Here is a 15,117-nt window from a genome sequence, read left to right as displayed (position 1 = left end):
GAGACCAAAAGAGGTGTAATCATAAGTGTAACCTCCTTTTAGGGTATTACTGTGATTTAAACTTAGATATGACACATCAATTATCCACACTACCCACGCACTGATGTTGCATGTGTATTAAATTTCCTTCTGAGTGATTTTAGTGTCTTTCAGATCATTAAGACACCCAATTGTAATGTTCCTGTTCCAAAGTGCAGAGTTTGTAACTCATACTTAAAGGATAGAAATCCTCTAAATAGAAATTGCCTCGTTGTTTATTTCTGTCCTGTAGAGGGAAGATCTTGTGCTGTGAGTTTCCCAGCGATACGACATCACTTCCCCTCCCTAGACCTCAGTTTGCTGTTCTGTAAAATAAGAGGTTTTGACTGGACACTCACTCAAGTCAGTTCCAGCTCTGATATTCTTTTACTCTATGATTCATTATGTAATTTTAAGGCTATATTTCCAGATAGTTTCCATTTTTGGGCTTCATAATAGCTTTCTTAAAAATAAAAAGCACATGGTTCTACCTTTGCAAACTCTTGTGTCTTGTCCCTAATAGAAAAGTGTAACAAATTAAGAATATGTACACTGATTTTCTTATCACTGTTTCAAAATCATATGTGATTACCATAATGTGTAAAAGCTTTCCTTATTTTAAGCACTGACAATGATATTCCTATAAGAAAGTACTGCTCCTTTTGGTGCAGAGTAGATCTCAGAATCCTCTCGCAGCTACTTTCTGCATACCTATAACCCATGTGGATGTGAATTCTGCAAATAGACATCAATGGCTGACGTTTATATCCACTTTGTCATTCTACATCAGGACTTTGTGTTGTATATGTAGGTTTAGAAATGTTATCTTCTGCTGCTTCTAAACCCTTTTTTAATTTTTTTTTTTTTTTTTTTTAGGAGTAGCTTTCAAGAAGTTATACTGACTAAAAATTTTATGAATACAAAACAAGTCCATTCGTTTTCATTTCATAATTTCCTTGTGAGGTCTGATGTCTGTTGATTTTAGGTTTTATTCTAATTAAATGCTCAACATCTTTTCCACAAAGAAGACTTTGATTAATGTCAACTTTTATCTCTTAAAAGGATCCTTCCCGACCATTGGGGTGGAGGCGTTCTGCCCCAGGTTCCTGAGGGCAGGGTTTTTAAATAGCATCCAGGCCCCACATCCAGTGCCAAGGGGAGGATCCTTGCCCCCCAGGATTCCTGCTGGTAGGTATTCCAGGTGAAGTTTGTTGCCACTGTTGCCAGGAACTCTGGGTTCTGCTCGGCATGATTCCATCAAGGCCAAAAAGACAGAGACCAACTTGGGGAGAACGAAAGGCAACTTTATTGGTTGGCCAAGCAAGGAGACAGTCGGGGCTGCGTGCCATCCAAGATTGCCTCACAGGCAGCTTGTTGAGGGACTGGTTTATATAGGCAGGGTCAGTTTTCAAAACACAAAATGGCGCTCATGCTGGTGTAGAATGTTTTAGGATGAGTAAGCATTTTCTAAGGCCTGGTTTGATTCCCCCAGCAGGAGGAAGTTAGCCATTTTTGTTCATTAGCATGTTAGTTAGCTCTCCACCCAGAGGTGAAGAATTTGCCATGCATGAGGCAATTAATGAGCTAAAGGTTATTTGGAGTGCCAAGATGGGGGGCAGGACCAGTGTTAGTCAGTTTTGGCCAGCCCATGGCTGTTTCTCTTCAAGGAGGTTCTGAGGAAGAAAAGAAAGAACTCCAGGAAATGGGCTGGGTGAGGGGCTGTCTTGAGGCTAAGAAAAATCACTCTGTGACTCTGGCCCTGTCATGCCACCATGTACAGCTGTAGGACTGTGCTCACAGGTGATAGTCCCGCGATACAAAAATGAACATTTCTAAAATACATTGTTGAAAAAAAATGCAGGTGACTTATTTTAAATGCAGGAACCACATTTATGATAGTTAATACTGTGACAGCAGCATAAAGGAAGGGGAAGAACTTGAGTGTAACCCAATTGCTCAATTAACATAATGCTGCCTTGTCTTCTGATAAAGTTTTTACATAAGAACAGAAGATTCACATCTCAAATTTGTAATTCAAAAATAAAACAAGGATGGATTCAAGCTCCTTTGCCATTTGGAATTATCCTGAAACAAGGGGAGAAAAGACTATTAAGTATTGTTCACAGAAAGGGTAATTCCATATCTGGATGAGTTTATAGAGATTTAATTAAAGTTTCATTTCACTAAAGAAAAATGCTTTGAAGAAAACTCAAAGTAGCAAATCTGGTAGAGTTTTTTTTTTTTTTTTTTTAGCACACACATTGTCTTATGACACTGGTTAACAACCCCATGACAAGTCAACATTCACCCTTCTCAACCTTGGGTTCTGTTTTACTGGTTTTCCTATCCCTCCTGTCTTCTAGTCCTTGCCCCTGGGCTAGTGTGCCATTTAAGTCTTGTTTTGCTTTAAAGTCCTGTCTAATCTTTGGCTGAAGGGGGAACCTCAGGAGTGACTTCATTACTGAGTTAAAAGGATGTCTGGGGGCCATAGTCTCAGGGCTTCTCCAATCTCTGTCAGACCAGTAAGTCTGGTCTTTTTTTGTGAGTTAGAATTTTGTTCTACATTTTCCTCCAGCTCTGTCTGGGACCTTCTATTGTGATCCCTGTCAGAGCAGTGGGTGTTGGTAGCCAGGTACCATCTAGTTGTACTAGACTCAGTTTGATGGAGGCTGTAGTAGTTTTGGTCCGTTAGTCCTTTGGCCTAATCTTTCCCTTGTGTCTTTAGTTTTCTTTGCTCTCCCTTGCTCCCGAAAGGGTGAGAACGTGGAGTATCCTAGATGACCGCTCACAGGCTTTTGAGACCCCAGACATTACTTACCAAAGTAGAATGTAGAACATTTTCTTTATGAACTATGTTATGCCAGTTGAGCTGGATGTTCCCCAAGACTACAGACCCCACAGCCCTCAGCCCAGTAATTTGTTCACTCAGGGAGCTTGGATGTGTCTGTAGAGCTTCCATGACCTTGCCTTGTATAGGTTGCGCTGGCTTCCCCACTATTGTGTACTGTCTTACCCTTCACCGAAGTTGCCACTTACCTATTTTCTATTTAGTGTTGTTCTAGCCCTACCTTTTCCCTCCCTCTAACCATCAAAGATTGTTTCTTTTTGTGTATAAACCTTTTCATGAGTTTTTATAGTAGTGGTCTCATAAAATATTTATCCTTTTGTGATTGACTTATTTCAATCAGCATAATGCCCTCTAGATTCATTCATGTTGTGAGATGCTTCGAAGATTCATCATTGTCCTTTACCGTTGCATAGTACTCCATTGTGTGTATGTACCGTAGTTTGTTTATCATTCACCTGTTGATGGGCATCTAGGTTGTTTCCGTCTTTTTGCTATTGTGAACAATGCTGCAATGAACATGGGTGTGCATATGTCGATTCGTGCAACAGCTCTTATTTCCCTAGGATATATTCCTAGGAGTGGGGTTGCTGGATCGTGTGGTATTTCTATTTCTAGCTTTCTAAGGAAGCGCCATACTGTTTTCCAAAAAGACTGTACCATTTTGCACTCCCACCAGCAGTGCATAAGAGTTCCAATCTCCCCACAGCCTCTCCAACATTTGTTATTTTCTGTTTTTTTGATTTGTGCCGGTAATGCCGGGGTGAGATGATATCTCATTGTAGTTTTGATTTGCATTTCTCTAATGCCTAGTGATCTCGAGCATTTTCTCGTGTGTCTGTTAGCTGCTTGAATGTCTTCTTTGATGAAGTGTCTGTTCATTTCCTTTGTCTGGCAGAAGTTTTTATGAAAGAAAATTAATGCACCGTTCTCCCTAAAAATACCAGTGTGACCAAAGCAATATTTATCAACGAGAGAAACAAAGTACAGGATTTTGAACATTTTAAAAGGTGCTTAAAAGTTTAGTAAATCACTTTGTGGATTGTTTCTTACCCTGACATTTAGTGTAATGTCCAGCTGCTTTGCTCCACTGTACTGAAGGATGCAAACTGACTTTATATTTTATATTTGTCTTAGCAAAATAGAACTAAGAAATTGACTCTTGGAGAGGAGTGAAAGAGGAGTGAAGAGTAAAGAGGAATATAATGCTTAGCAAAGGACAACATAATTGATCACTGGCTTATATATTATGTGCAAAGATAATATGCAGATAATTCTGGAGACATTTTGTGTTTTATCATTACTAATAATAATGCTGTTAAAAAAATAAAAACCTTTGCCATCTAGTCAATTGGGACTCATAGAGACCCTGTAGGACAGAATAGAACTTCCCCAAAGGGTTTCCAAGAAGCAGCTGGTGGTTTCGACCACTGATCTTTTGGTTAGCAGCCCAGCTCTTAAGCACTATGCCACGAGGGTTCCAATATGCTGTAAGTTGTGGTAGTGATACCAATGTACTCAAGAGGGCTTGTCCAGCCATCAATTATTTAGTGGGAACATTCAAAAAGACTGGGAAATAAAAAAAAATCCAAACATGCACATTTCTTGCTTTTCTTAGCAAAATTATAGCAACAGCCTCAGATTATTACACTGAAATTTTTCTTTTGCTTTTCAATCATCATGCCTACTTAATTAAAACAAACAAATAAAGCAAAAATACCTCAAAGTCATTTATTTGATCATTGGATACTTACTGATGTGAGTGGAGGCTTTGTGACCAACAAGGCTGCTGATGGAGCCAAAATTAAGTGAATTAAAAGATTATCAGTTTTCACTCTAATGGGTGTTATGACATCTTTTTTTCTTTTTTCCACTAGAAGCAGAACTGGTATTAATTGTACAGGAATTTTGTTGTTGTTGTCATTGTTGCATAGGACTGGCAAGAAAAAGCTATATAAACCAAGCCCTCAGAGTTAAATACAGATACAAAAATGTACCTTTCACATATGTAATTAATAGCTCAGTGATTGTCATTGAGAAGGAGATAAACAGATGATTTGTAGTTTAACAGCTTAACCCTTAACACTTAATGGCAAATCATGGAGGATTCTTTTGGTAGAAATGACATTATAAGGTTTAGTAGTGACTTGAACGATTCAACTTCCCTGGTAAAAAAGTAACCCTTGTCATTTGGTCACTGAGAATGATAGAAGCAAAACGATCACCTTGCAACAGAAGCACAGAATCAACTTTCCAGAGAAGGATCTAAAGAAATACTCTAGCACTCCTTTCTTCGAGCTATTAAGCCAAATTTGCCTCCAGATTTTATAGGAGAGAAAACTCAGTTCTATTTTCATGACTTACATACAAATTAAGTATGGAAAATTGCTTCATAAAAAATTTATAGATCTAAATTTTTTTCCTGTTGCCTCAAACTGCAGTTAGCTCACTTTTCCTGACTCATATCACCCTGATAAGTTATCCTTTGTTACTTTCTCTGCTACTTTTCAAAAGTAATTTTTATTGTCTCTGTCTCTCAACTATAGCTTATTCCCAAGAATTTCCTTTATAATTTTGTATAAAGAGGAATGAAGCAGTAATCATGAGACGTTTTCATTATGTTTCATATTTTTAGAGAAGAAGTATTTCTTTACCATCTAATAGCTGAACTGATGACCCTTCAGGTTTAGGACATCACTTTGAGGGCTGGAAGCGATCCCTCCTCTGGCTTGTACCGTGGTGCTTTAAACATTTGGGGGAAGGTTGATGCCCACTGGGCAGCAATTAATTTGCTTTCTACCAATTGGTTATATGTCACAATATTTTGAGAGTCCCATAAGACAGTTGCTATATCATTCAAGGAACTGCAAAATCTTTCTTAATGATTATGCTAATCTAGTTCCCAGTTGTTTATCTTAATGAAATTCAAATGAGACATGACTGTGTCTTGTATAAAATAGTTTCTTTGCATTCACATCACCATGTGCTACAGAAGAATATTTTTACCGCACTTAAATTTACACAAGAAGATAATGCATGTTTTAAAATCAGGAAAGGTATGTGTCAGGGTTGTTCCTTTCAACATACTTTTTCAATCTGTGTGATAAGCAAATAATTTTAGGAGCTAGACTATCTGAACAAGAACAGGGCATCAGGATTGGAAGAAGACTCATTAACAGCCTACAATATGCAGATGACACAACCTTGCTTGATGAAAGTGAAGAGGACTTGAAGTACTTACTAATGAACTTCAAAGACTACAGTCTTCAGTATGAATTGCACCTCAACATACAGAAAATAAAAATCCTCACAACTGGACCAGTAAGAAACATCATGATAAATGAAGAAAGTATTGAAGTTGTCAAGGATTTTACTTTACTTGTATCCATAATCAACGTCCATGGAAGCAACAGTCACGAAATGAAACAGCATATTACATTGGTCAAATCTGTTGCAAAAGACCTCTTTAAAGTATTAAAAGGCAAAGATGTCACTTTATATTTTTAATCACCTCATATGCATGTGAAAGCTGGACAATGAATAAGGAAGACTGAAGAAGAATTCATGCCTTTGAATTATGGTGTTGGCGAAGAATATTGAATATACGGGGAATTGCCAGAAGAATGAACAAATTTGTCTTAGGAGTAAGGCCAGAATGTGCCTTAAAAGCTAGCATCACAAGAATTTGTCTCAGGTACTTTGGACACGTTATCAGGAGGGACCAGTCCCTGGAAAGAGACATCATTGCTTCGTAAAGTAGAGGGTCAGCGAAAAAGAGGAAGGCCCTCGTTGAGATGGATGGACACAGTGGCTACAAAGATAGGCTCAAACATAGCAGCGATTATGAGGATGGCACAGAGCCAAGCAGTGTTTCATTCTGTTGTACATAGGGTCACTAGGAGTGGGAACCAACTTGATAGCACCTAACAATAGTTTGACACCAACTGCAATAATAAGAGTGTCATTGAATCATGAGATCCAGAAAGCAGACACGCCTGCACCCAGTATTTATGTAACAATTCTCAACTGTTTATACATTTCTCATTTCTAAAAAAGGTCATAATAAAAGGGTTGTTATTAATTCCAGACAGATACAAACACCAAGAATTAATTGGCTGAAAGTTGGATAACAAGTGTATCAAGACACTTAATGCAATGCCTTTCATATAGTAGCCACCCAAATGAAGTAAGAAAATTAGAGGAAAGTAGAAGAGAGGTGAGGAGAAGAGAGGGATGGAGGAGGAAAGAGAAGAGGATGGGGAAGGAGAGAAGAAATTACAACGGCATAACTGAAATTACACTTTTTAAACCAAATTTTCCCCACTGTGTTCCTCCTATTAAAACCAAATTTTGCCTCCTTGATAGTAATTATGGTCTCTTTGCCCCATCCAGTTTTTTTTTTTTTTTTTAATTTAATCCTGTGGTCAAACATTTGAAAGTGGGATAAACCATTGTTTTATTCCATACAAATTGATTACAGAGTGAGTCTAAGAGTGGTGGCTTATCTTAGGATAGACTCCACCTCTAGCCAAATTCTTTATATTTTTGGTAATTTCATATGCTTACCACACACAAACAAAATCAGGCAGCTAGAGCAATAGAAAGAAATAAAATTATGCAGCAATAATGATGGAGTAGATATGAAAGTTTCATTGATTCAGCTTTCGCTGTCACTTCACAGCAATAACTATCTGACATCACGTGGTACCTCAAATTTAGGTAAGAAGCAAATATTTCAACATGTTTTTAAAATTAGACTTATTTATATAATATAAACGCATTTTCATTTTCTGATAATTACTCAGAAAATAGTATTTTCGGATTGAGTATGCTTGGATCAACAAAATTTCAGCTTACATATTTATGTCAGTTGTGGGAAGTTTGGTATTTTTATTAATAAAGGAACTAACATATATATAAGTATAATTATAGCATATATATATATATATTCATTCAGAAGATTCTAACCCAAGCTCAAATGTATGCCTTGAACTAACAACCTTCTCCAATTATAAATAAACTTTGTGAAAGAGAGAACGTAGGAAACAGGTAACTGAAACCAAACCCCTTGCTGACGAGTTGATTCCAACTCACAGTGACCCTATAGTACAGAGTAGAACTGCCTCATAAGGTTTCCAAGGAATGGCTGGTGGATTTGAACTGCCAACCTTTTGGTTAGCAGCTGAGCTCTTAACCGCTGCAACACAAGGGCTCCAGGATATAGGTAGCACTTGGGATTTAGAAATAGGTAGGTTCTGATAAAAATCAAGGTTGAAGATCTCCGTAGTGCATCCTTTGTAGTTAATCTCTGAAGCTTAGTTGTTGAGGGGCTGTTCTGAAATGTCACCTCAGTTTGCCTGCCTGTGCTTTAAATGCAGTGCTATAATTATATCTCATTTGTCATTTTTACCTTCTCTTTTTTGCTTGACTTGTGTTAGGTTCAAAGGAAATGACAAAAATGGAATGAATCTCTGTCTTTACCTTATTGCTTCAGCAATTGCATGAGACTTCCTCTTTGCTTACTCTGAATCAAATTGCAGGAGAAATATGGACACATGGGGACTGAAGAAGCAGACTTGCAATTGCTAAGTGTATAATTCAAAATAATGTTTATTGTTCTTAGCTCTTTACCCTTTGGAAAGCCTTCTACTTAAATACCCAAACCTTTCCATACCCTTGTTACTATCTCCTGACTACCCATGTTAGGAATGAATTCACAATCATTTTCTATAAACCAATATTTCTATAAACCAAAATTTCATAATTTTCTATAAACCAGTAACATATCCAATTACATTATTTCTATAGCAAAGTACTTATAGTTCAGAGCCAGTATTAAAATATCTTTGCAGTTTATTAACTTATTATCAATATTTCCCTTTCCATATTTCATGTGAAATCCTGTCAGATACAGAGTCAGAGCAAATATTCCATACAATATTATCCAGTATATATATACACACATATATAAAAAAAAAAAAAAAATTGCCATTGAGTCAATTCCTACTCATAGCAACTCTATGAAACAGAGTAGAGCTGCCCCAAAGGGCTTCCAAGGAGTGGCTTGTGAATTCAAACTGCCAACCTTTTGGTTAGAAGCCAAACCCTTAACCACTGTGCCACCAGGGTCCCATATATGCGTCTGTGAGTGTGTTTGTGTGTGTATTTTATTTGCAAGGCATACAGCTTAGATGTTAGAACTGAGCCAGGAACAATAAATAAGGTTGAAGTTGCAGAAAATGTAGGATCTAGTGAATACAGTATTATTAGGTTATGATGCATATCGAGGACTGCAGAAAAGCAGTAATGTAAATATATAAGACTAAACGGAAAACCTTGAAGGAATATACAATGAGTTAAGGAAAATTGCCTAGAGCTTAATACACCAAAGGAAATCAACAGTGGAAAAGTATATACCTTTTAAACACAATCAAACTGCAGTTCAGAAAAAGCAAAGGAGACCATTTCATTTCTTCATATTTTCAGGTATCCTAAATAAGTCAGTAACTTTGTTTAAGATCTATAATTTGAGATTTCAAAATTAATCACTTATGCCAAAACAGTTTCTATTGACTATACTTCTTCCAAAAATACTTATTCTTTGCATATTTTTCTGTACTATATGTAATAATTTGCCTTATTTTATATTTAGAAAAATATTGGTATAATAAATATACATAACAGTTAAAATACAGTGGGTTACTTTTTAAATAAGACATCTTCGGGGGGAAAAAACTCCTCTTTAAACAAAGGGTGCATTTTTTATACCTTTCTGCAGTTGAGAATATTGCCAGTTACCCTGGGTGAAGGGGTGTGTGTGTGTGTGTGTGTGTGTGTGTGCATGCATGTGTGTGTCATGGGTACCAATTTGAACCAAAAGCTAATTATAAAGTGACTAGGGAGAACTGCATTAAATGTGCAAAATAAAAAACCATGAATGATTCAAAGTGTAAACTACAGTGAAAAGAAAAACCTTTCCTTGGATGCTAACTTGTGGTTTCCTTATTTCTTGTCATTTATTTGATTTCTAGCCCCAACAGGCCTTACTCAATACCCATCTGCACAGTTCTCCCTGGAGCACTCTCTTCTCTGAAGTTTGTGCAGCTGCAGGTTTCAGAAGGAAACCCTGCAGAACTGGAACTATTAAAAAACTAGAATGGAGACTGAGGCAGGCCTGGGCAGAAGACCAAGCTTATTGCTATTTCAGGACCAGGAGAGGACTGGAGAAGAGAAGGTCACTGACAGAGTGATGAACACAACACGCCTAGCCCAGGGAAGCACAAGGAGTTTGATATGGGTGATTGCATTTCTAGTCAAACAACTATAAACAGCACAAGGGCCCCTATAATTTTTTAAAGTATTTGCAACACTGTAAGTGCTAGGTTAGAGGATTATTTAAAAACACTGGTTTAGGATATCCTGATAGCTTCTAAGCCAGCACAAGAGGGGCTAACCTCCTAACTGCAAGGTTGGGTTTCATCTGCTTAGTCTGTTGCCTGAAGTCAGTGGATTCCAAAGAGCATGGACATCATCCTTTTGGATCCTTGGTTTACTGGGGGAGAAATACACGAAAGGTTAGAAAATGATTTAAAACTCAGGGAAGACAACTTGAGGATATTACTTGGAATAAGAAAAGTCAGGATGGGAACATAGACAAAATTGAAAGTATGATTCAAACCTTCAAATATCATTCAGTTTATGAAAACTTTAATCCATTGCAGAGTTTACGACTTTAAGAACTATAGATAGAAAAAGAAGCCCTGGTGGCACAGTGATTAAGCGTTCAGCTGCTAACCAAAAGGTCAGTGGTTGAAACCCATCAGCCGTTCCACGTGTGAAAGATGTGACAGTCTGCTTCCATAGAGATTACAGCCTAGAAAACCCTATGGGACAGTTTATGGGGTCCCTGTGAGTCGAAATTGACTTGACAGCAGTGAGGTTTTTTATGATAGATGTTCCAATGTTGTGGCAGAGGTCATGAATTCAGGTTCCTATGGATTATACTTCTTTGGCCAAAAGTAAGACCCCTACTGTCTAAAGAACCAGGGGAAAACTCAGTGATTCTTAACCTTCCTGCCCTACTTTGAAAATCAAGTGAGAGCTATAGACACTCTCCCCAAGAAAATGGACATGTCCTCATATATATAAATGTGAGCATACAATTCAAGAGGCCTGTGGACTCCCTGAAGCCCATAAATGTAGAAGCCCAGGTTCTTAGGAACTCAGTGTTCAATATATATATATATAAAGTCATGCTTAACTGACTTCAGTGAGCACGATCATTTTTATGTAGGACTGACAGTGAATTAAAAAAAAAAAAAAACAGCTGCGGAATGCATTTGATATCAAACTATTGAACATTTACAAAGAGAGATTCAATTTTTTTTTCCTGCCAAGAAGACATGAAAAGTCTTTAAAAGAGCCTTTATGTAAGTAATCTCCAGATTTCATTTCTAGTCTCTTTGACTTCTCTATTTTCAGATTCTTTAAATAGTTTTAGCCTTTCACCTTAGCTATGCCTTCTTATTAGCATAAGTGCTTCTTTTATCTGATATCATTTGAATAAGTTTGGATATTTAAAAATCTAGATTTTATATTTTATGGCTGTTTAAATTCCCAGTTAAGAGTATATCTACCACCTAGTGATTTTTGTGTTTTATTGTTACAAACTGTGCCATTTATTTGAAACTATCACCACTTTCAAAAGAGTCATCCAAGAATCATTTCCTTTTGGCAAAGAAAAAATTCTCAAAAATTGGGGCACAACTTGGTAAATTAGCTGAGTCTCCCTGTGAATATAATTTTTGTGTTGAGGTTGCTTTGTTGGTGTTAACTGGAAATATAAGAAACTGAGCTGCAGAAAAGCCCCTTGTTCTTAGGAGAACCACCCTGATGGCCACAGAGCAGCATGAGTGCTCTCTGGAGCTGCTAGACCACCAAAGAACCTAAGGAATATGGGGACAAACCAGTGCTGTTGTAGAACACACCTCATGCTCATTGTTCATTACTTTGCATTATAGGACAAAGTACAGGGGAAGCTGCCCTGTGGCACATTGTTGGCTTTTCATAGTTCTCTGCACAGAGGTGTTACAGAGAATGTATGTAGCAAAATTAACCATTTAAAACAAAATAAACATCTTGTAAGAATTGCAAAAGAGATTCAGAAATAAGTAGAAATGTGCCTGGGAATCATTTTAAAAAAAAAGAAAGTAGTCAGTTGTTTAATTAAATATCACATGTATGATTCATTGAACAAATGTTTTTCTCCCTTAAAATCTCACCATAAATACTGAATGTAGTTTAAAAAAAAAAAATGTAGTTTAGGATATAGTAAATATAGCCTGTCTATATTTTTAAATTTTCTGTTAATTTTCATTTGGTAGTGAATAATACAGAAGACCAAAAAGCTTAATATTTCATCAGTTGTGCAATGATAGGACACATTTGAAGCCAGAGGTAAAGCATAACATTTGAAACACTGTTGAAAAATGTGACACTTTCTACCAAAAACTTGGGAACCTTCTCTCAAAGCATTCAGGATGTGTTCACGGTTTTCCCAGTGTTTTCTCCAGAGATTTTGCAAAAGCTTTAACATTCCTGCTCTTAAATGTTGTCAGGCATGCCTCTTAAAATTTAAATTTCAACTGCTAAAGCCTTGTCTTTTTAATCCTTATATGAAAATATTATAATAATTTAAAATAAATGGATTTCCAATTAAGATTATTAACATAAATTGATGTTTGGGAGATGGAGGAAAACAAAATCTACAAGTTTTTCCTGTAAGTTTTCTTAGCAGGTACTTCCTGTTTATATGGACTATTATAGGACTTATGGGGCTTTAAAAGCCTCAGACTTCTTCAGGGAGCAACACAGTGCCTGATCTATAATGCTTTTCTAGGATATGGTCCTAAGATAAGACACAGAGATTTAGGGTGTTCCTTTATTTTTTCCAAATTACTAACAGAAACCCAGCTATTATTTTAGGGTATAACAGGATGGTTAAGAACTCAGACTGTGCAGCCAGATGGCTGAGCTTCAGACCCTCACTCTGCCAATTATGCATTGTATATCTTTTGGCAAGTTGCTTAAAGTCTGTGTTTCGTATTTTTTATCTGTTATATTGAGTTCATAATGGTCCTCACCACAAGAGTTGTGAGGATTAAATGAGCTAACACATGTAAAGCACATAGAACAGTACCTGGTATGTGGAAGAACTTAGAAAAAGTTAATTACTAATTGGTTTTGGGGTGCGCTGACTTAGATACACTCTCTATTTAAAAATTATCTACACAAGAGATTTTTTTCCATAAAGATACCAAGAACAAAAGAAGCATATAATTATATATTGAATATTCAGTTTAATTTGGTTTTGGATTTAGACATTACACAATATTTCAAGGTTTCTCTGCTGTGTTTTGTTCAATGGTACCTAATAGTAATTAAGCTATTGATTATTGCATAATCAATTCTTTCTTTCTTAACAATTGGGAAGTTAATAGTCACGAATCAAATTATTTCAAAACCTACACTTTTAGTTTGATTATTGTTGTTATATTCCTTTCCTAAATTTGAATGAAATACAAAATCAAAAAAGTCATCCTTAAATCTCTTACGTTATTAAAATTTTGTAATACGGTTAGTGTCTTAAAGTGAAAGCAGGCCTGACATCAGGCATCTTTGGCAGTTACTTTCATTTTCAACATTTCGAGTTAAGGAGAAATCTCTTTGTCCATATGGTAATTTCCAGTAAAGAAGGGCATTGGCGAATATTATAGAAGCTAATTGATACAGATGGTATACTACTGCTCTCTGGAATTGGTAAGAAAATGTTGCATATCTTTAGCCTCACACGTTGCTTCTACTCTGAAGCAAATCTAGATTAAGAAATGCTACTGGTTTTATAAAGGCAGATCATATACACACACATACTTATATTTTGAGTTACCTACTCCACTCTTCTATTAGTCTAATTTCTGCTCATCTGTTTTATCAGTAGATAAAATATCTTATTTTTCATCATTTCTCCAAGAGGATTTTGGTTATCTCTAAATTAAAAAAGAAAAAGAAAGAAAGTGAAAAACGGAAACTGAAGCAATGTAACTATGTAGACTCAGAGGTTTTACATAGCTGGAAGGTTGAAATCAACAATTCCAGCTTAATCATAAGACATGTTGTTACAGGTACACCTTGTAAACAGAACACAGAGACATAGCATAGCTGGATGGACGGAAATAAGAATCTAATTCTTACAGAAGCTTTTTCTAAGACATTATAATTACAACATGGTATTTAAAGTAAGAAAATACCCATTTGGATTATTTTGCTCTACTCAAGGAGAAACCAATTTGTTCATTAGAGTCACTGCAATCCTGTCAATTTCATGTATGTAAGATATAAGTGGACCTTTGAGACCATCAAGAGAGCTTCCAAATATACTGACCTTAGTCCTTTTCAGTAATGAATTCTCTTAACTCCGCAAAGCCCTCCTTAGTTTAGGACTCAAGATCTAGTCAATTAGGTAAAATGCAATATTCAGCATTCATCCATTCACTTGTTAAGCTGTTACTGGATGTACTGGATGGTTCGGTATTTAATATTAGGCACTATTCTATGTTTTAAACACAGTATCTCCTTTAATCTTACAACCACCTGATGAAGGAGGCATTATTGTTATCCTCAATACTCAAATAAGGAAATGAGACAATGAAATAAGTGAGTTATAAAAGGTCACTTATTCAAAGTGAAAAGAGTCTTCAGTATCAGGCTATCTGACTCTAATCCCACAGCTCCTAACTACACTGTGCTGGCCACATGAGGCATAGGGTGACCAACTATCACAATTTGCCTAGGACACGAGACTTTCAGTGCTAAAGCCAAGAATTTACTATCTCATGGAAAACGTGTAACTTACAGTCATTTTATCTTTTACTTTACATAAGAGATAAAAGAATTTTCATATCAATACCCAAATATGATGAAATACAGAAATGATGCAATTTTATAAAACTTTTTGCTATATAGTGGGCAAATCTCCTAACAATGGGAAAGTAGATCATTTTGCAGGAAAGGGAAGGAAAGTAGATGTACACCAAATGTTTTTGAGTGTTAACTATTGTCAGACACTCTCAAAATTATATATTTCTCATCTAATCCTCTCAGAATGTTATGGGATAAGTTATGTTATCCTCATATTACGGATGCAAAGACTGAGAGAACTAAAGTAACTTGCCCAAGGTTATGAAGCTAGTAAGTAA

At 36.3% G+C, this 15,117-nt stretch overlaps 1 protein-coding gene across 1 annotated transcript in view; it reads left to right on the top strand.

Moving 5' to 3' along the window:
• Positions 1–15,117, top strand: part of EPHA6 (EPH receptor A6) — a 1,103,076-nt gene that overhangs the window by 929,950 nt on the left and 158,009 nt on the right. Inside the window, 1 exon segment of the mRNA XM_003410340.3 lies at positions 1,081–1,206. Coding sequence (XP_003410388.1) covers positions 1,081–1,206 — 126 coding nt within the window.

This window comes from Loxodonta africana, chromosome 20 (genome assembly GCF_030014295.1).
Source record: "Loxodonta africana isolate mLoxAfr1 chromosome 20, mLoxAfr1.hap2, whole genome shotgun sequence".
Lineage (NCBI taxonomy): Eukaryota > Metazoa > Chordata > Mammalia > Proboscidea > Elephantidae > Loxodonta > Loxodonta africana.
This window is presented reverse-complemented; position numbering and strand designations above follow the sequence as displayed.